We start from the raw sequence: 20,805 nt of genomic DNA, 5'->3' as shown, positions 1-20,805 counted from the left end.
TTTGGCATGCTTTTTTTGGATTGCCGGGGACACTCCACGACATCAACATCTTGAATAGACCCCCTTTGTTTGCAAGACTAGTTAAGGGTGAAGCTCCACCTTGTAACTACAAAGTTATGAACAATGAGTACACCATGGGGTACTATCTCACACATGGTATTTACCCTAACTATGCAACCCTTGTCAAGTCCATAAAAGAGAAAAAGGACAAGGCTTTGACAAGAAAGGAAGCTTGCTTCACCAAAATCAAGAGGCATGCCGCAAGGATATTGAGAGAGCTTTTGGTGTCTTGCAAGCAAAGTTTGCAATTGTCCGGGGTCCTGCTAGGTTTTGGGACAAGGAAACTCTTGTTGATATCATGACATGTTGTGTGATTCTTCACAACATGATCATTGAAGATGAAAGAGGTTTGAACTTGCCATGTTTCTATGACAATGTTGGCACCCGAGTGCAGCCCGAGAGGAACCCCGATCGGATTGAAGCTTTTCTTGCAGCTCATCGAGGCATTGAAAATGCCGAGACTCATCACCAAGCTCACCCAAGATCTGATTGATCACCATTGGCAGTTGCATGGCCAATGAGTTATTACATTCATTTCCCATTGTTGTATGTGTGAAACATTCATTTCCTATTGTTGTATGTGTGAAATATTTGTTATTTGTTTAATTCTTCCATTAGAACATTTGTCGACATTTCCGAAAAACATTATTGTAATAATTATGACGATTATTGTGTGATGTAAAACATTTATTTTATGTCAATGTTGTGTTGGTTCTAATATCCAATTTGTCAAAAAACCCTGTTTTGAGGGGTTGAAAACTCGGACGAGCTAGCAGATCCTGTATCTCCACCCCGTAAAACAGAATTCTGTTTTACGGGGTGGAGATACGGGGTCTGCTAGCTCGTCCGAGTTTTCAGCCGGTGAAAAGTGAATACAGGGCCTTCTACTCGCGTTTTAAGGGGCGAAAAAATACGGGGCCTTTTAGACATGCTCTTAGAGCATCTCCAAGAGCTCCCCTGAAAACGCTAAGGATTTTAGAAAAACTGCTCAAAGTGCTCTCCTACATTCGGGCAAATTCTCAATATTTTTAGTGAGCCTCCATTGCTCACGGTTGACAATCCAACGCTGCTTTCACAAATCCCTCAAAATTGCATGGGACCGGGCCCAACTACCAATCACGAAACTTACCGTCACTCTTCTCCTTCCCTCGTACCGTGCCCCTTGCCGTCCCCTGGCATCGCAGCCGCTATGGAACCCAATCCTAACCTCCTCCAACCATTCCCCTGCTACGGTCCCTCCACCACTTCATGACGCCCAAGGACACTAGGTGCCTTGGGTTGGCGCCGCAGCCTCAACCATCATGCCCTCCCCCACCCCTCCCGCCGCCGCTAGGAACGAGGTAGTAGGACCCCTTCCCTCCCTACCGGCCTTGCCCAATGGAAGCGGAATCATAAAGGCCGTCACACAATATGGTAGTGGTGGTGCAACATGCAAGAAGGTCACGGCTCCCTAAGCACCCATGCCTCCTCTTGCACCACGAACGAACATGAACGCGCTTTTCCTGACACCCGCGCCAAAGTTTGAGCCCCAACCGGAGTCTTCCACCGCCATGATCACTCGTGTTGTTCCACAAAATGCCTCCAAGGCAATTTTGTTTTTAATTTTTTTTTGATTGAATTAGCATGTCGTTATGCTATGTATTGATTTTTTAGGATTGAATTAAATTATTGAATGATTTACTTGTTTTTAATTAGGTTGAACTGAAAATATTGCATATGGTTCAATTTATTTTCATATTTCACTTATTTATCAATTAGAACAAAATGAATTTATTACACATGATCTCTACTATGTCCGTTCATGTTGCGTGTAGTATGAACAATGAGTCATTCATGCATTAAAACTTGTTGGTCCTACATTGGAAATTCCAATTCTATCAAGAGCTTTTCCAACAATAATATTCATCAATAGAATTGACAAACGATAAAGATCTCATTGAGGTATTTTTTTAACATACTCCATGTATGCGGAGAGGACCTAATTAATTTCTCAAAAAAGAAAGAAGATGACCTATTGGGTCAGATACAATTGTTGGGAAGGAAGAACATAATAAAAAATATCGCAAATCCATGACCAATACATGCTTCTACTCAAGGGTCACATGGCTAGGACTCAAGGTTCTCCCAACACTGTTTCAATCCGATAAACATGGATTATTTCTAATGGTCATGTTGCTATGATCAAGTTGATCGTTACAATGCAGGTAGGACTAATGCTGAAGATAAGGTGAGATCGTCTACTTGTTTTCTACATTTGATCATTTGTGTGTGCACTTTGTTCTTACTAGTATTTTATATTTGGATACAAACATTTCTCAAACTTTTTTCATGGGAAAACCGAAGAAGGTGGGAAGCCAGGTAAGTCCTTCAGTTTGTACTATTGTTGGAAAATCCAGCGAACAATGATAAATGAAAAAAATCATCAATGAAACCCCAACAAGAAGAAGACTACCTCTAGCTCGGCTGGAGAGGGTTTTTGGTTGACACCGATGATGATGGATCAAGTAGTACCATTCCTCTATCCTCATTTTATCGAGATAGTTTCGATGGGGGGAATAAAGCAAAGAATAAGAGGGCGAAGGGAGTGGACAATTCTGGCTACAAAGAGTCATTGTACAAAATGATGGAGGTGAGGAAGTACATTGCTTCTCAAAGGATAGAACTGAAGAACAAGGAAATGGAGGGGCGGAGAGAGGTCGAGGAGAGGATGGTGACGACTGAAGAGTGGAGGGCAGATGCAGAGGAGAGGTCGGCCGAGGTTGAGGAGAAGAAGGTGGCTGTCGAGGAATTTTCCAATAGAATGGAAATGAACATATGATCATGTTCCTGGACCCAAATGTCCTAGATTAGAATTGGCAAGCCTATGTAGAGATTTGTTGTGACCAAATGTTTGTGTCAAGAGGGTTCTTTTCGAGAAATGGTGGCAATGGTGGCTAGGTAGGCAATGATGGTGAATTGCTGATGCCATTTGAGATAGAATCTCCTGTTTTGTGGTGTTGTTCTATGCACAGATGATGAAATTGTATGTTATGTTGAGGATGCATCTTACTTTGTGACTCTATGCTAGATGTCGAACATGAATTCAAAATACTATGTTGTAATGATCATATTTATGTATGGCATGATGTTGAAATGTTCTAATTATCTTGTGCAGAAAGTTAGTGTAACTGCAATTGCTGCATTCTTCTTCTTGTTGACAATAGTGACAAATCTAGTTAATATGTACTTTACTTATATTTTCTAGTCTCTTGACTTAAATTCAGCCCACCAACTTAAAATCCATCAAAATAAGTTAAATTTTGTTCGGTAAATTATGGAGAGAATGAGGTGTCAATGATTCAAAAGTCTAACAATAACAAAGATTTACCAACTTTTCACATAACTTAAATTAGATAGTAGAATGAAAGATGCTAATAGCTTGGCAAGTTCAAATTGCGGTAAATTACTATGCTCTTTCTTGTCTTGGCCTTATTGTCTCCATCTAACCTTCTTTCAAGTCTTCGCCATACCACACTCGATCTAAATTTATCTCGGCGTCAAGATTGATAAGAAGACCATTTTTTTCTAGCAGATATTTCTCTTGTTGAGCTTTGTTTCCCAATTGAATTAAATGGTTTGACAAAGTGGCACATCTTAGATTGTGTTTGTTAAAATTCTATGTGTATTTGCAAATTGTATTTTACCCCTGCCTTTGCAAATTGTGTTGTGTTTTAGGTTTCTGCAACTTAGAGTTATAGTATTTAACTTTGGTTCTAGGGAACTTATGCATCAATTCATTAAAGAGTGTACCTCTGTCATCTATTTAGAGCTTTTTTTTTCTAATTCTTATTCGACTGAGAATTAAATTAGAGCTCATTTGGCTTCAAAACCGTCAAATTTGCATTGATTGGTAAGAAATGATTTAACACCGCAGGTAAGATTAAGAAATTATGCGAATAAGTCTGAGTGGGTAAGTTTTTTTTAAAACAGAGCACAAAAAGAATGCAAAACCTTTATGAAGGATTCTAATTCAGGGAATCAAACAATCTAGATAGGAAAAAGTTCATTTAGATCTAAAACCTTGAAAACACCATTGAATTCTCTAAATCAAAGAAGGCATCTGCTAGTATGAATGCTGCTGCTTAACTGATACAGAACTCCTCGGGTCCTCCCTGATGATGTCCTGGCGCGTGATCTGGCCGGAATGCTTGGGGCGGAGTACACGTCAAAGAAAGAGACGCCGTTGTTCCACGAGCAGCTGTCGGCAAGTCGATGTCGGCTCGTCGCCATCCCAATCCGCAGGAGCTGAATACGTGCCAAAACTTTCAGTTTTTGGAGGCTAGCAAGGAAACATTCGACTCGGCAAACGCTGTCGACCTGCTCGCTACACTGCAAAACGGCCGTTTTTACCACTGTGCAGAGAGAGCGAGTGAAAACGCTCCTCCGATCCATCAACTGTGTGGGAGTAGTAGCTGGGTAGTGCACTGCGGGTGCAGGGTCGATCTCTGACAGTCTGACTGTCATGGAGAGGAGGCAGCAGCGAGAGAGTTCTGGAATGCAATGGTGGCTCGGCCGATCGAATGGGTGGAGGATACGGGTCATCCTGCAGGATCGTTGTCATGAAAGGAACGCGAAATGATGTGTGTTCCTGAGAACTCTTCGCGCGGATCAGTTCGTGGACGTGTAGGATAGGACATCACAGGTTCATTTGGGCGATTTTCGCCAAGGAATTTAGTACTAATACGGACCCGTGCGTATCGTCTGGTCTACATATGCCTTTGTTTATTTATATTTATCACTGTCGTGGTGAGATCTGAGTAGCTTGGATTGGGACATGTCACGCCGATTCATGCTGGAAATGAATTTAGGATGGGGACTAGTGAAGACATATATGTGCTGGAAATAATGAATTGTATTTATCTATCTCTCTCTTTCCTGGCTGGGATGTTTTTCTCCAATGCTCTTACATCAACAAGCATGAATACTTTGTTTGTTATATGGTGCTTGGTCATCTCTGCTCGAATAATTTGTTTGTTTGGTCCGATAAGGATTAGCTACTTCTATTCTACTCTGAAAAGGATTCTGCGCGTTAGTCAAGATAAACAAAGCTAGATATTTATTATACTCTGGTAGCGGTTTCATTCGTGTTGCTATTGCAGCCACTAGAAAGAATCTCCATCCATGTGACGTCTAAACCTCTTCCGTAAGGAAAAATGTAAATATGGTCATATAGAGCGAGAGAAGTGGCTGAAATGGTTTGCTAGTATTCTGATCCAGTCGTTACAGCCGCTTTCAGATTTGTGCAAGAAGCACCGAGCTTGCATGCACAATCTTAGCTATACTTTTTAATACCCGGTTCGGCCAATTCAAACGAGACAAATGTTAGCTAGCTTTGATGCTATTGGGAAGACTTTATCCTTGGATTAGATCAGTGATCTCTCCAAGTGCTTTTCCACTTGACAGCGCTCTGAAGGTGAAAGCTCCAAAAGTTGAAATCTCAGTTTGAACGTCTCAGCTCGTGGAATCTTCTAGAACACCGTAAAGGCTAAAAGGATCGCAGAGCCTCCTTCCGTGCTAATTAATCGCCTAAACATCACTTGTCTGTGGGTTTAACTGTTTGATATCCACTGCTTAATTTACGGTTCACGGTATATTTGGATTTTTTCGGCTGTTGCGTGGTTAGCAACTATATTCGCCTCTGAAATCTCCATGATCGATTACTCTGAAGAAAAAGCTTCAGCCTTCAGGCCAGCGATTGAGCCACTCTAGATCAGCAGGCCTGCTCCTGGCACGGCAGCCGGCCGAGAGGAAGCATGCACGCACTGATCGGGCGAAGCAAAGCTGGCCCGACGCCTGATGGAGACTAGACAAAAGCTCGACGGGCACACTGGCACAGCGACGGGACGGGGATGAGTTGGGCCGAACCGCACACGATGATCGACCAGGCGTCGCTGTTCCGATGGAGAGGGAGCTCTGCCGTGGAACCACCGGCGCCGGCCACCTGCGCGCCGACCGGTCCCGTCCAGATCAACCTCGGACGCGTCGATCGTCCCGATCCGCATTGCCTCCCCGCAAAACAAAAGAAGATTCCTCTCCTTTACTTTACTTCTTGTGCTTCTCCGTGCCGCGTGCCGTCTCAGGCGATCACCCGCCGCCCGCGAAGAAGACGTCCCAGTCGTCGCCGGAGCACCGCGGCGGCCACGTATAGGCTTAGCTCCGGTGATCCCCTGCCTGTCGCTGTGCGATGTCGATGGTCTCCTACTCTGCTTTGAAAGTAGCTTGAGAGAGTGTTCTTACTTGGCTTGGTTGGTAAGCGTCAATTTTAGGTGTGTGCGGGGAACAGATGTACCGCCCAAAGTGTTGTCTTTTTAAGGTACTCGGGCAAGTCGTTGTCTAATCCGGTTTACTTGTTGACCGAAGCATGGTAGAGGAAACCCGAGCAAGACGTGCAAGTATAAGCATGCTTCTCTACTTTTTTTTTTTTTTTTTTTTTTGCGAAATCTGAATCCCGTAAAATCTGAATCGCCTACTCACCTGGGAATGCAGTCTGCAAAAATCGGAAATGCGGAATCTCCTTCAAGCTCTGAAGTCGGAATGAGAGAGTACTCATTACTCAAGCAAGCCTGGCAGATTCTCCGTATGGGCCTTCTTCAGACCACCTTTCTAATAGACTTCAACAAAAACTTCTGAGATGGGCCTAACCTGGGACATTCCTATTTCAGGCTCATTGCGTGGGGGATACCTGAGCCACGCCCACCCACTGGTTGCTCGTATAACAGCCCAACAAGTTCAGCCCTTTTACTTCCTCTTAAAAAAAAAAACGTTTTTGGCTTCTATTCTTTTTCTTTTTTCCCTTTTTCAATCTCTAACATTTTTATTTTAAAGTTGTATTTATTTTAAATTCATCTTCATATGCATGGATTTTCAATGAGAGTTGTGTGCTAATTAAATGAATTAAATATATACTGCATGCAATAATCTGAAATCTTACCCTAGTACCAACACATTGATTGCTGAGCTATTTTTGAACAATTTATTTCTTAAACTGTTAATATGATTAAGCTTTCATTTGCATCATCTATCTAAACAATGCTTTCAAAACTAGATTAAATGCTGATATATTTACATGAATTTTGTTTTTATCAGATTAATTTCCATATTACAATATTATTATTGTCACAATAACAGCAAACAGGTGTCATGATGATTAGAATGATGATATTGTTGAATTAGAGAGGAGTTTGCCCTTTGGCAGAGGGTTCTCGGTGGAGGGAGTGTAGTCGGAGGGAGAGAGTAGGTGAAAGGACGAGATGTCACCTAAAGGGGGGTGAATAGGGGTTTAAAAACTCTTACAGATTTAGCTTGTAAGAATGCAGAATTAAACTATGTTTATTCTACAAGCACAAACCCTAAATATGTTGGGCTCAACTAAGTGCACAAACTCAACTCAACCTTGATGACGATCACCACTTGATGTCATCCTCTCATGGACTATATGAGATCTCACTTTTGATGTATGCCCATGTAAAGATACCTAACGCACATAGACAACACAAGGGCACATATATGATGGGTTAGTTCATGAAGCATAATTAACAAGGCTTACCATATCACATGACTTCACGTGGCACATTCTTCATGCTTCATGTGTTGACCAAACTTGAATCTATTCTCCACTCTTTGTATTGGTCAACCTTGTATCTTCTCATGCTCTATCATACTATCTTGAGGTGTATAAAGAACTCTTCATTTGTTTGCATGCTCTAAATCTTAGTCAACCATAGCTCAACTCATGAGCCTATCATGACACCGACTTAGAGCCATATCTTGAGTTCTTCACTTGGAATCAAGCACTCAAGATCTTGATCATTCATGGCTTAACACATAAGCTAGAGCATGACTAATGTTGAGTTCCACATAAGAGAACTTCATCTTCATTTCTTCTTCTTGATCATATCACATATATGACTTCAAATCAATGATCTTGATGCGATACTCAAGGCATATCTTTTATCATCATAGTATCCATACTTGAATCCAACACATGGACTACAAGTAGTACCTATGAAATATTCCTTCATATAAACTCAATGAAAACATTAGTCCATTGTGGTTGTCATTAATTACCAAAACCACACATAGGGGCAATGTATCCTTACAGTAGGCTTAGTTTGTTTAGGTGGGGAGTTGGAGGAGTTGTTGTGTGCGGGTTGGTGTCAAGACGCTGCAATTGTTGACAATTAGAGATGCTCTCTTGTATATGTGTTTTTATACCTTCTATAAAGATAAGGCATGCCTTTAGCGTGCTCTCGAAAAAAATGATGATATTATTGGGAGCTGATAAATGTTTGCATGGCCATACACAAAATGATAATCAAGGATGGTCACAGAGATCCATCAAATGATGCTCATCTGTATGATCACCAGGATCCTCTTGCTATTTTGATCAGCATGTGCCGACAAAGTTTGTTGATTTCACTACTATGCGTCAGGGAATTTGTTGACTAAATTGGCCACCACCTACCGCAAAAAATCTGATAAAGCATTTGCGGGCGCTTAAAGTAGACGCTGCAAGAGTCTTGATCTAGTTGAACTTTATTTTCTTTGAATTGTATGAATTATTTTATTTCTATTTTTAATAATTATAGACCTAATTTATTTTTTTGTTGAAAATTTACAATATTGTTTAGAAACACGACTGATCTTGGAAAAAGGAAAAAAGTAGTGCTATATTGAGGGTGCCGATGGGAAAGACACCTCCATAGACAGCGCCTCGAATAGATGTTGTATTTAGGGCATATGTGGAGATGCTCATTCATCTCTACTACTTAAAAAGAACGAACGTGTTCCCCCTTCTCCCCCTACTTTCGTCGTCCTTTTGGTCGTCCGTCCCACCAAAACAGGGAAAGCACTTTGGTCGTCCTTACCTTCCCAGAATATTAACTCGAGCATTTAATCAGCCTGGGCCGTTTTAGGAATCATCAGCCTATAAATCACGCTATGGTAATCTCCACCCCCAATACGTCTAAATTTTCGTCCATTTGGTCGTCCGTCCGTCCCACCAGTTTGGTAGTCCATCCGTCTCACCAAAATCTCTATCTCTACTACTTAAAAAGACTAAACGTAATCCCTATTCTCCCCACTTTCGTCTGTACCAACTTTTTGGTCGTCCGTCCGTCCATCAAAACAGGAAAAGTCAACTAAAAATCAATCACGTTGCATGGAATCATGTTGCATTTAATCCAGAAATCAATCAGCCCCAAACAATCAGCCCCAATCATACGGGAAATAGAAGGAATCAGCCTGCTGGAACGGACATATAAAGGAAAACAATCAATCAGCTGGGACGTATTACATGCAACGTGATTTTTGCCCCTCCACAAAATCAGCAATTCCTTGATTACTAATTTTTGCCCCTGTACAAATCTCGCTACAGCGTGATTGGTCAATTTTATAGAGGCTACGAAATTTCATGTGTTTCCGTTTCTGCCCCTCCCTTCACGCACGACCCACCGACTCCACGCACTCCACCTGCTGCACCAACTCCTCCCTCGCGACGGCGACGACGCCCTCTCCCTCCCTCGCGACGGCGCACTCTTTCTCGCGACGATGGCGCCCTCTCCCTCACACGCCACATGACGGCGCTAACTCGCCTGCTTGCGTCGTCTGTGCTGGCCAACAAATCTGCCGCGTCGTCTGCGCATGGAGGTTGAGATCAAAATGACATCTTTTGCTCCTCCGGCGGCCGGATCTGCTGTGTAAGGGCCTGATCTGTCGGTCCAACATTAGGGACAAGCTCCAATCATGGTTGTGGCCGGCGGGGACTACCAAAACGGCCTCCAATGGGTCGCGCACTTCTTCGGCACGCAGATCGGCACCGCCAAGGTATTCGCCAAGGTACTCTTCTCACCGTCTCGCCGCCTGCTCTGCGTGCTCGCTCATCTGTTGCGCGGAACAAACCTAAGCTCGTTGCTATCGCAGGCGCTATCGGAGGAGGCCAAGGACAAGTACGACAAGGCTGTCTTCAAGGTGGTCGATCTGGTACGGTTCCGATTCCATCCTCAGTGCTATGATGCTTCCCAAAATTCCCTCCCTCTTTTCCCTTTGTGTGGTATGTTATGATTGACGCGTCCTGCTGACTGCTTCATTAGATTGGAGTTACGCGGCGGAGGACCAGGAGTAGCAGGAGAAGCTCAAGAAGAAGAGTTCTTCTTGTCGACGTATGTATCAGCAATTTCATCTCCACCTTTTACTGATTATGTCCAGTACTACACCTGTTTAGCAAAAGAAACCATGCATATTTATTCAAGCTAATCGCTATTCGAACCAGCAATAAAGCTAGGGCAGCCCTCTTTTGTGGAATAAAATTACACTACTTAACTGCTAACGAGTGTTGTTACTGTTGTTCTATGAACCGATTCTCATTTTTCATAAAAAATTCTCTATTAGATTGTGAAATACCGTTGGACCTGAAGATTAAACTGCAAATGTGTTCCCATGACAGAAAAATCTTTTTCGGAATGGTGTAACATTTTTGTTGTCTGTACTTGTCTTGTCATGGTTGATTTTCATTATTTAGTTATGCCAGCCTGCAATTACTTTTACTCTGTGTTTGTTCTCTGCACTTATTTAACTCAATAATATTTAGTCCTCGTTTCAAGAATTCATTGACTGATTTGCTTTGGGATGCAGCTTCCAATGGTGTAGCCATTGAATCAAGTGGAAGGCAACTGCTTGAGCAGTAACTATGAGCCATGCTTCCACAATTTCTGAAGCAGGTTCAGTCATATATTTTGTTTTTTACTGTAGCCATTTTTTAGTACTCCTTGCATTTTAAGTAGTTCAGCCTGCACTTTTACAACCTGAGATATATATTTGGTGGTAGAATAAAATCAAGGTCTATTGTATTGAAAGTAAATGGAGCATTGTTGTTGCTATCTGAAAATAACAAGGTCTAAAACTACTGCAGTATCACTGTTAGTACTGCCGTATCTCCAAAAATAGTAAGGCCTGCAATTCATTGTGCTTGAAGAGGTTTTGTACCGTAGGAAAGGAATTTCGAAACCTTTATTACTGAACTTATGCTGAAGTTATTTAGTGCAACACTGAAACTTTATTTTGTAATTCTTGCTTTTCTTTTTCTTGACGTGTCCATCGTACTAAGACTTCTGCATACTGTCCAGTATATGGTAAATTCTCAAACTCTAACATGCATTTGGGCAAATGTTTCTGTTTTTGTTCATCTGCCAATGGGTGATACTATGTCTTCGTGAAAATGAACCATGCCTTTTTTTGGGTCTATGACTGCAAATCTAAATCTTCACCACTTGCAGAAAACTTTTGCTTCCTCTGGGCGTGGGATCCTAGCAATTGATGATGAGATTCTTTACCAGTGAACTACAAATGGCAAGACATTTGTTGACTACTTGAAGGACCAGAATATCATGCTTGGTATTGAGGTTGACAAGGTATGCATTCAATGATCTGAAAATCATCGATTCCTTATGTTGTTTTAGTCAACAAGCCAGTTCTACCATTCTAATTTTTTTTACTTGATTTATGTTGTCTTGCCCAAAAGGGTTTGATTCCGTTGCCCTGATCCAACAATGAATCCTGGTGCCAAGGTGTTGATCGTTTGGCTTCAAGGTGTGTAGAGTTGAAGTCAAAGAATGACTGTGCAATTCTTGCTGACGATTTTGAGTTGCTGCTAGGGACGCTAGGTCATTTTACTGCTATTGGAGATATAAGTCGCCCTGGTGGTGCTTGCTGGAGATCACGGCTCGCTAGGAGGTGGCAAGAAGGTGATGTCGTTGATCAGAAAGGCGATGCATAGCTTGGGTGGTTGGGGATGAGTGGCTAGAGCTCTCCTTATCGACCTATGCAGCCGAGATATTGGGGATGAACTGTTGGTGTGGCCTCCGGTCCTGCCAGGAGGTTGGGGGAGAGCTATGGTGGCTGCCGGCGCGGCCTCCGGTGCTGCTGGGAGGTTGGGAGCGAGCTGTCGGCGCGGTGATGATTGCCAACTTATTTTTTTAATTCGAGAGCATCATACTACATCAGTAAGCACTATACTACCTCCGTTTTGAAATGTAAACCTTTTAGGAAGCTGGATTCCTAAAGAGGCATACATTTCGAAACAGAGGTAATATATAGTTTCATTACTACTGTTTGCTATTTTTGTGCCATACAATATGCCTCTGGTTGATAATAGGTGTCAACATGAAATTCTTCTTGTACTTCATTAAAACCTTTTCATTAGATTTATCTTTGCAGTGGATTAGAATATTCATTACTATTAGTTTTAAATACATGAATAAGACATTTTCAAAGAGTTTAGAGACAATATTACAATATGCGAAGTCAGGCTTGGGATTTAGACCCGTTGTTGAATGGGCGTGAAGGGTAGGAAGAACAAGTCAGGCTCACGATTTAGACCCGTAGCAACACACGTACATTTTCGTATGATGAATCATAAAGGCCATGTGTTTGTTCCAAAAAAAAAAACTTGCAGCGGGTACTCACAATTGTTTTTCAAAATTTAGACGTATGTTTTCATTATTTCAAATAACCCAAATCGTATGCAAAAGTAGGAAGGAATCTGTTCATATACTACACAACATCGCCTCCTTATCCCTTAGGGGTGGGCATTCGGTCATGATCGACAATTCGGTTTTCGTATTTCGGTCTATTTTGAGTTCGGTCATTTTTCGGTCATAAAAAAATGAAGACCAATATACTTGCTTGTTTTACTACCCGACAAATTCGGGTGCCCAATAATTCGGGTTCGGGTTCGGTCATGACCGAACATCATAGTCAATGTTGTCAACATAAATATTAGATATTATTTAGTAAGAAGTTGGCAACATTTTAGATGTATTTTTGATGTTTTTAATTGCATATATTATTATCAATTGGCGGGAATAAATGTTGAACAATCTAAACAAAAATGTAACAATCCTAGAGAAGTTTGATCAACATTCAAGAATATCACATCTCACGCACATCGCACAATTGTAAAGATCGGGATAGTCTCACGTAAAATTACGTCTATTAGGTTACTTGGAAGAAATGACCGAATTGATCAAACTAAATTCGATCTATAAAATTTTCTAACCAATTTCTTTATTGGTCATTTTGGTCTCGGTCTTTTCAGGTTCGGTCACGGTCTTTTCGGTTTCGGTCTTCGGTTTTTTTGTCCACCAATGTCTTTTTCTACCCAATTTCTTTATCGGTCATTTTGGTCTCGGTCTTTTCAGGTTCGGTCTCGATCTTTTCAGTTTCGATAATCTGTTTCGATCAATGTCTTTTTTTATGCGATTAATGTCTTTTTCTTGTTATCCCGTGGCAACGCACGGGCAAATGTCCTAGTTGTAACTAGAAAGTACGGCAGTAGACCCAGGTTATAGTGTTGCAAATTAGGTTAATATATACCCTCTTTAGTTTTAGAAATAAATTAACTTTTACATACAATATCTTCATTTTTAGAAGTTTAGTTCACATTTTACACATGAAAAGGTAGAGGGTACTTTAAGGGCATGTGCAATGGTTGATAAGGCTGTCTTATCTTAACAAAATATGATGTATAATAGGTTATTTTTTAGTGTTACCTTTAATAATCAAATATCCTAAACTTATGGGGAGAAAGATTGTGCTAAGAGATCATCTTTTTTTTTTTTGGAGCAACCGGCAGGAGCACTGCCTTTTCATTAAGCAAGAGGGAAAAATGAACCAAACTGTACAAAGAAGGGCGTATTTAGATTAAGGTGGGAATATGCCCTAGAAAACCACCCTAGTAACCGACCCAAATAAGAGAAAAACTAGTCGCCGGGATAGCCGGCCCGAAGCCGTTGATGGCACGGTCCCGCTGCAGGATGTCTTCCCTAGTGATGCCAGCCACCTTCAGATAGGTGAGGCGACGCGCAGTAAAGATGCGCCTGTTCCGCTCCTTGCAAGCATTCCAAAGAACATAGAGGAAACGGCCGCTAAAGCGTTTCTGATCCTTATTAGTCTTTCCGCTGATCTAGCGTCCCACCACTCCGAGGTCGAGCGGTAATCATGGCTGATGTCAATACTGTCATCGTTGTCCTAGGACTTGATCTGATTCCAAATGGCCATGGTGAAGGAGCAGTCCTTGCAGAGATGCTCGGCTGTTTCAGGAGCAGAGAGGCAAAGAGGGCAAAGAGGGTCGTGGGGCCATCCCCTAATGGCGAGCATGTCTGCAGTGGGGCCATCATCTTTTAATTGAGAGAAGGCAAACTTTTTTTAAAGCTCCACCACCTCAGCATTTATTCTACATGACACTGCTAAGATATTACCATTGTACATTTTTTTGCGATAAAAGCAGCTGATATTAATTCGGACACATTACAGAAAGGCCCTTAGAAAGAACAGGATTACATCCTAGCCCAACTGCAGCAGGACGACGCCGGCGACGACACAACGCTGTCGGTGGCGCGCCGCCGCTCATACTCCTCAATACGCCTTGGATCAGGAGCAACCCCAAGCCAGCGGGAAGTCGCCGAGCACCGATCCCAAAGGATCTACACCGGCGGCCGCCAACATCGTCACGCCGAACACCATCAGCAGCTTCCAGAAGATCTTCACTAGCCAGATCCGCCGTCCCGCGGAAACCGGCAATGGGTAAGACGAGCCCAGCAGCTCCGCAGACCCGCAGGCTCGCCGGAGGCATCAGATCGACACCAGAACTCCTCGGAGCGCCGCCGTCGAGGGGAGAGTCCACCACCTACAAAACCACTCCGACCACGCCGCCTCCGCCTCGACGCCGCCGGCCGGACACCATACGCCACCCTACACTATATACACGGCGCGAATCGGTGTTTTCCCGTCCTCCCGCCGTCGGAGCGGCCGACGGAGGGCGAGGAAACCGCCGATTCGGCGCCAGCGAGGTGGAAAGCCTACGGTCGCTCACAAATCGCCTTTCACTGTGGACGGGAAAGGAGACGCCTTAAGGGCATCTCCAACCGGGCGACCCATCCCGCGGCCGCGCGTCCGGATGGGTCGAAACGGACAAAAACCCGGCCCAACGCGGGGACGCACCGCAAAAGCGGACGGCCGCGGCGTCCGAACGACGCAAACCCGGCCCAAATCCGGGCTAGGTTTGCGTGGCCGCGGATGGCACGCGCCGTCCGCTCGCGTCCGCGCGCCGGTCGCCTCGTCTCCCTTGGGCCCACCCGTCGGTGACCGGGGAGTCTATTAAATGGGGACCGGAGGGGATCCGGCCCTCCACTCCGGTCCCCACTCCACTCCCGCAGCGAAACCGCCGCCATGGCCCCGAAGCGGGTTTTCGCCGGAGCCAACGACGACGAGGCGAGCAGCAGCCGGCGTCGTCCGCCGGCGCTGCGACCATCGTGCGGAAATCGAGGCGGCCTCCACATCGGAGAGGCCGCCCGCCGCGGCGCGGCATTGCCGCAACCGCCGCCGCCGCTGCTCGAGCCCAAGCCCGAGTCCTCGGAGGAGGACCCGGACCTCCGCGCCGCCCTCATCATCTCGGCGGCGGAGGAGGAGGCGAAATGGCCGCAACTCCATGCGGCCATTCGCACCTCCGAAATGGAGGAGGCGGCGCGGCGGGGAGGTGGAGGACGCGGAGGGCCGGGAGCTCTACGCCCGTGCCCTCCGTGCGCGACGGGAGGAGGAGGAGGAGACGGCGCGGCGGGAGGAGGCCGGGCGCCGCGCCGACGAGCGAGCAGCCGCAGCCGGGGAGGAGAGGTGCCTCCGCCGGAGGAGGCGGCGCCGAGGAGGCCGGGCGGCGCCGCCGGGCAGAGAGGCAGCGAGCCGCCTCCGGCGGCGCGGGTGGCTCCGGACCCCCACTCGCCGTGGGAGGAGGCCTTGTGGTCTCCTCGGCCGGAGTCCCCGGCGCGGTCGAGCCACAACAGAGTGCCTCGCCGCCCGGGGACCTCGACGACGTCGCCGACGACGCCCACAGGGGCTAGGCGTGCGCACCGGCGGCCACCGCGCCGCCGACCAAACCCTAGAGGGTTTTTTATTTTCTCGTTTATATTTTAGTTTAAATTTAAAAGCCCATATAGGGGCTTCTTTTGTTAGTTTATTTGCCCAAAATAGGGCTATGTACTAAATTTGCCCAAAATAGGGCATATGTTTAATCAAATATCGTTTAAATTTGCCATTTTCATTTTGTTTTCGTGTTTCTCCAATTTGCGATGCGTCCGCGCGTTGGGCGCAGCGCGCGACCCAAACGGACACGCGGACGCGGGCCGCTATCCGCGTGTCCGGGCGGCAACCTAAACGGCCCAAAACGGACGGCCCAGCATCCGTTTGGGTCGCCGGTTGGAGATGCCCTAACTACTTTTGCAACCCATGTCTGTTCGTGCTTTGGAACAAGTGTGGATTCAAAACTCGAAAGAATCGAAAAGGTTAGACACGTGACCTCAACAGCCCATCCGTTGGAGTTAAACATTCCACACAAGCCTGCGTAAAGCTTTGTCAGGTTCTTAATTCCGAGAGTCATTACGAGGATAGTTACCCATAAGATAGCCAGCCACTGGGCAGATGGGTAACCACACGCTTCTGGGCCCAGGCGTCAGGGAGCTGATACGCCTGTATCATGGCATTGTGCCAGTGTACGAAGCCGACTGCTTCACTGGCAGTGGCAGCTACTCAGTCAGTCCACTGAGCAGCTGAGAGCTCATGTGACTAGTGAGCACGCGAGGACTGATCAACGGTCCCAGCTCTGCAGCCACAGTGCATCGCACTACCACGCTCACTGACACGGCGGCCTAGATACATGTGGCCCCACATGTCATCGTTCAACTAGATAAAAACAAGGACTTGTACGCACATTTTGTTGGCTCTATAAGCATAGGGATAGTTCTGTGTCTGTATTTATCACTCCACGGCTAATTTACAATTCGTGGACCAAATCACTGACAAGTGGGTCCATCTGCCGGTTGACCCCACATGTCATGGGATGTGCGCCACGCTGGTTTTCCTTAAACCGCACGGCAGGGCCAAGCCCACCACGGAGAAAAAGTGGGGCGGAAAGGTCAAAAGAAAATTTTGGGGGAAAACCGCGGTGGGCAGCAGCCAGCAGCAACGGAACCGGCTGACGGAGGGGATATGCTTCCGGCAGGGGAAGGCGGCAAGCGGCGCGGCGCCACCGCCCCCGCCGACGACGACGACGCCGAGGCCGGCGCGACCGCGGCCGCCCTCAACGACCTCTGCGCCACCGCGGGCGAGGCGGGGGCCCCGGTGCCCGCGCCGTTCCCGAGGGCGGCGGCGCTGGCGGTCGCGGCGCTGCTCGCGGTGGGGATCGGGCTCGGCGCCCTCGTCCTCGCCGTCGTGCGCAGCCCCGTGCTGCTCCTGCTCGCGCTGCTGCTCTCGGCCGCCGTCTCCGCGTTCCTCCTCTGGAATGCCGCGTCGGGCCGCGCGCTGCGCCGGTTCGTCGACGGGCTCCACGCCTCCAGCCTCCGCGTCGCCGCCGACGGCCAGCTCGTCAAGATCACCGGCGTACGTTTTACAGTTCCTCACTTGCCTACCTCTTCTTTTGTTGCATTGCAATGCAATTGATCTAGGAAATCCGATTGCTCTGTTCCGAACCCCCCCTGCCTGCTAAAATCGAGCAGCCATTTAGCGGGCCAGCAATTTCAGTAAAATCTGGTATGAATTAAATGCATCCATATCTAAGATAGGATTGCTTGAGTATGAAGCACGCAACGTAGCCATTCCGCAACTTGTCTCAGTTCCACTCATGTGTCCGTCCTACATGTGCATCCATCTTGTTGTGGAATGTGCATGCCCGTTGACCTTATCTCCAAAGTTAGTCCCCTCAGATCAGACTAGAACCTTCGGTGGGTGGTTATTATAATCTTGCAAGGGGAAAAGAGCTCCCTACTTTATTTGTCAAGCTTGCGGAAGTAAATTCTACAGTATGCAAATGCTAAGGATTGTTAATTTTGGTTTGTCATGTTGTATTGTTCCTTCTTTCATGCAGATGGTTTCATGTGGGGATATTTCGTTGATCTCTTCGTATGAGAAGGTGGAGAACTGTGTATACACATCTACGCTGCTTAGAAAATGCGGTAGATGGGGTTCTGAGGTGGCAAATCCTGTGAATACTTGTTCTAGATGGAAGCTGACACATGCTGAGGTAAGAATGATTAGTGGATATCTGCATGTAATTTGCAGAAATTTTATTTATCATTTTCATTTGTTAAATGCGGTTCATCATGCAATCTATCTGATCGGAATGATTACGTAGTAGCTCCCGCGAAAAAAGGCGGAATGGCTCATGTTCTGTTATTGTGCCTTAAGGTAGTCTATGCACGGCAACTGTCTTGCAAATGTGCTACTCCCTCCGTCCCATGAAGGTTGTCTGAGATTTGTCAAAGTTTACATGTATCTAGACACTAAATAGCATCAATATACGTCATGGATTGCGAGTCGAAAGACTAGTCGAGACTAGTCGACGACTAGTCTACGAGTCGCATTTGCAAGGTCGACTCAGCCAGTCGACTCGACTCATTTGATGAGTCGATCGAGTCGATCGACTAGTCTTGACTAGTCTCGACTAGTCCAGGTTTGTGAGTCCATCGACTAAAAAAATGACCCCACATGTTATAATTTTTTCCATTCTTTCCTCCCATTCCCATTTTCCCCCGTCTTCCCCCGTGAAACCAAGATCGAGAGACAGTTTCCCCCGCTCAAACCCAAAAGCCAAAACACATCTTGGTGTTCTCTCCCTTGGCTGCCGCGTCTGCAAGAACCTGCCGGCCATTGGAAGGAATTGCCCAGGTTTTCCCCCACTCCCCTGTCCCCAACCTGTAGGCTGCTGGTTCATGGACAAGAGGAAGGCCTTGGCCATTGGAAGGAATTGCCCAGGTTTTCCCCCACTCCTCTATCCCTAGCCTTATATTCTATCCTACATTAAACACATTAGTAATTTAGTGTTAAACATGAGTCTTGCTGAGTCGAGACTAGTCTTGACTAGTCTCTGAGTCGCTGCCCCAGAACGACCTGTCGACTCGTCGACTCGCAATCCTTGATATACGTCCAAATATTAGACAGCCTCCATGGAACGGAGGGAGTACAAGTTTATGCACAATACCATTCGTGATGCCACATTTTAATTCCAGTCCGTGCACATATTGAAAAGAAATTGTAATGCCCGTTCTCAATTGTGTACAAATGTGAAGAGGTTTTAGCTGATAGTTCAATATGTGTATATTATTCGTCTTAAATGGGTATGCCCTTGTAATAATGAGTTGATCTTATTAGCTTCTGAAGAATTTTGATTCCTTGGAACTCCAGTTCACTTGCATTATATTCTTGTTGACTCACTGGTCTTGCAATTTTATAATTCTATAGTACTTCTGCCTTTGCTGAAGATTTGTAGCGAGATACCGCAGATACATACTCCAGCATTTCATTAAACTTGGTCAAACTTTACATCAATTGACTTTTAAAAAAACTTATATGCACTAGCACTACATTGTTTCAAGGAGGGAGTATGATATTTTTCTCATTTAAATATTCTGTGGAGTTTGGCAGAGGTTTGCTGCTGATTTCTACATAACGGATGCAAAATCAGGTAAAAGAGCATTGGTGAAAGCTGGGTACCGCACGAAAGTGGTTCCATTGATCGATGAAAATGTTCTGGTTTCAACAAGCAGAAATATTGAACTATCTTCAACCTTGAAATGTTGGCTCGAAGAAAGAAATCTTTCTTCTGAAGAAGCTCAGATTATCCGTCTTGAGGAAGGGTAATCAAATTTATCCTGGATATCCACACCTTTTGTCTGTCTCTTTGTAGACTGAGCTCCACGAATCTTATACATTATTGCACAAACTTGTAGATATATCCGAGAAGGCATGCGGTTGAGCGTGATTGGAATTTTGAGCAAGAAGAATGAAGATCTCATGATACTTCCTCCACGTGAACCTGTATCTACAGGTTGTGTGTTGCTGTCATTTCTCCTTCCAGCTTATTTTGATGGAATAGTTTTGAGACTGGTAGACAAGAGTTACTTCATACCAAATTCTGGAATTTCATGAAGTATTATGACAACTGATGAGATGTAACAACAGCTAACAACTTTAATGAAATCCCTTCCCCCCTGAAACGCTCTTTTGTATGGGACCACAAACTTTGCATGAGGACTCACAGGTCTAGTATTAGGTAACCATATACATAAGAATCCACATTCTTACTCATTATTGGCGTCCCGTCTTAACTAGCGATGGACCCTGTCATCTTATTTCATTGGCTGTTTGCTGGTGCTATACTGTCGTCATTTTGCTTTGTTTGTCCCTCAGTAGTTTGGCCAATACTATAATTTTTCACAGTAGCCTTATAGAAGCCTTCATAGTATGCTTGACCAAACATATTATCCGGTTTCGAGACTGTTTGCTTTTGCTCAAAGGGATAGTTCTTTCAGTGCATTGGTGGAAAAAGCGACGTCTCTTCGTAGTTGTCGCAATCACTTCAAGCAGCGAAAACAACAAAAGATGTGCAGAAAGCCCTTGGGTAGAGGTCAAATTTGATGAGAGCATAGGACATACTTGGGTCTTTATTTTAAATTTAAGTTTAAGACGTAAAGTTCCACAAGCACAACTTTTGTTGTACCAATTAGAATTTCATATCATACATTCAGGTTAGACATTTGCTCTACCGAGCCTGTGCAAAGATGGTGCGGTCTTATGCGCTAACTGAGGATGTATCAGTAGCAGCTATGGTCCAACTTGAGAATCTAAATGAAGGTTTCCACTTACCTCTGTCAGTGGAAGCTTTCC

General features: G+C 45.1%; 1 protein-coding gene across 1 annotated transcript; it reads left to right on the top strand.

The window, feature by feature from the left end:
- The first annotated feature begins 17,133 nt into the window (after positions 1-17,133).
- Positions 17,134-20,135, top strand: LOC124676449 (uncharacterized membrane protein At1g16860-like). The gene is made up of 4 exons (XM_047212506.1): positions 17,134-17,523; positions 18,008-18,163; positions 19,564-19,775; positions 19,869-20,135. The coding sequence occupies exons 1-4, from the start codon at positions 17,134-17,136 to the stop codon at positions 20,065-20,067; spliced, it is 957 nt and encodes a 318-aa protein (XP_047068462.1). The 3' UTR covers positions 20,068-20,135.
- The last annotated feature ends 670 nt before the right edge of the window (positions 20,136-20,805 follow it).

The sequence above is a fragment of the Lolium rigidum genome, chromosome 7 (assembly GCF_022539505.1).
Source record: "Lolium rigidum isolate FL_2022 chromosome 7, APGP_CSIRO_Lrig_0.1, whole genome shotgun sequence".
Taxonomy (NCBI): Eukaryota; Viridiplantae; Streptophyta; class Magnoliopsida; order Poales; family Poaceae; genus Lolium; species Lolium rigidum.
This window is presented reverse-complemented; position numbering and strand designations above follow the sequence as displayed.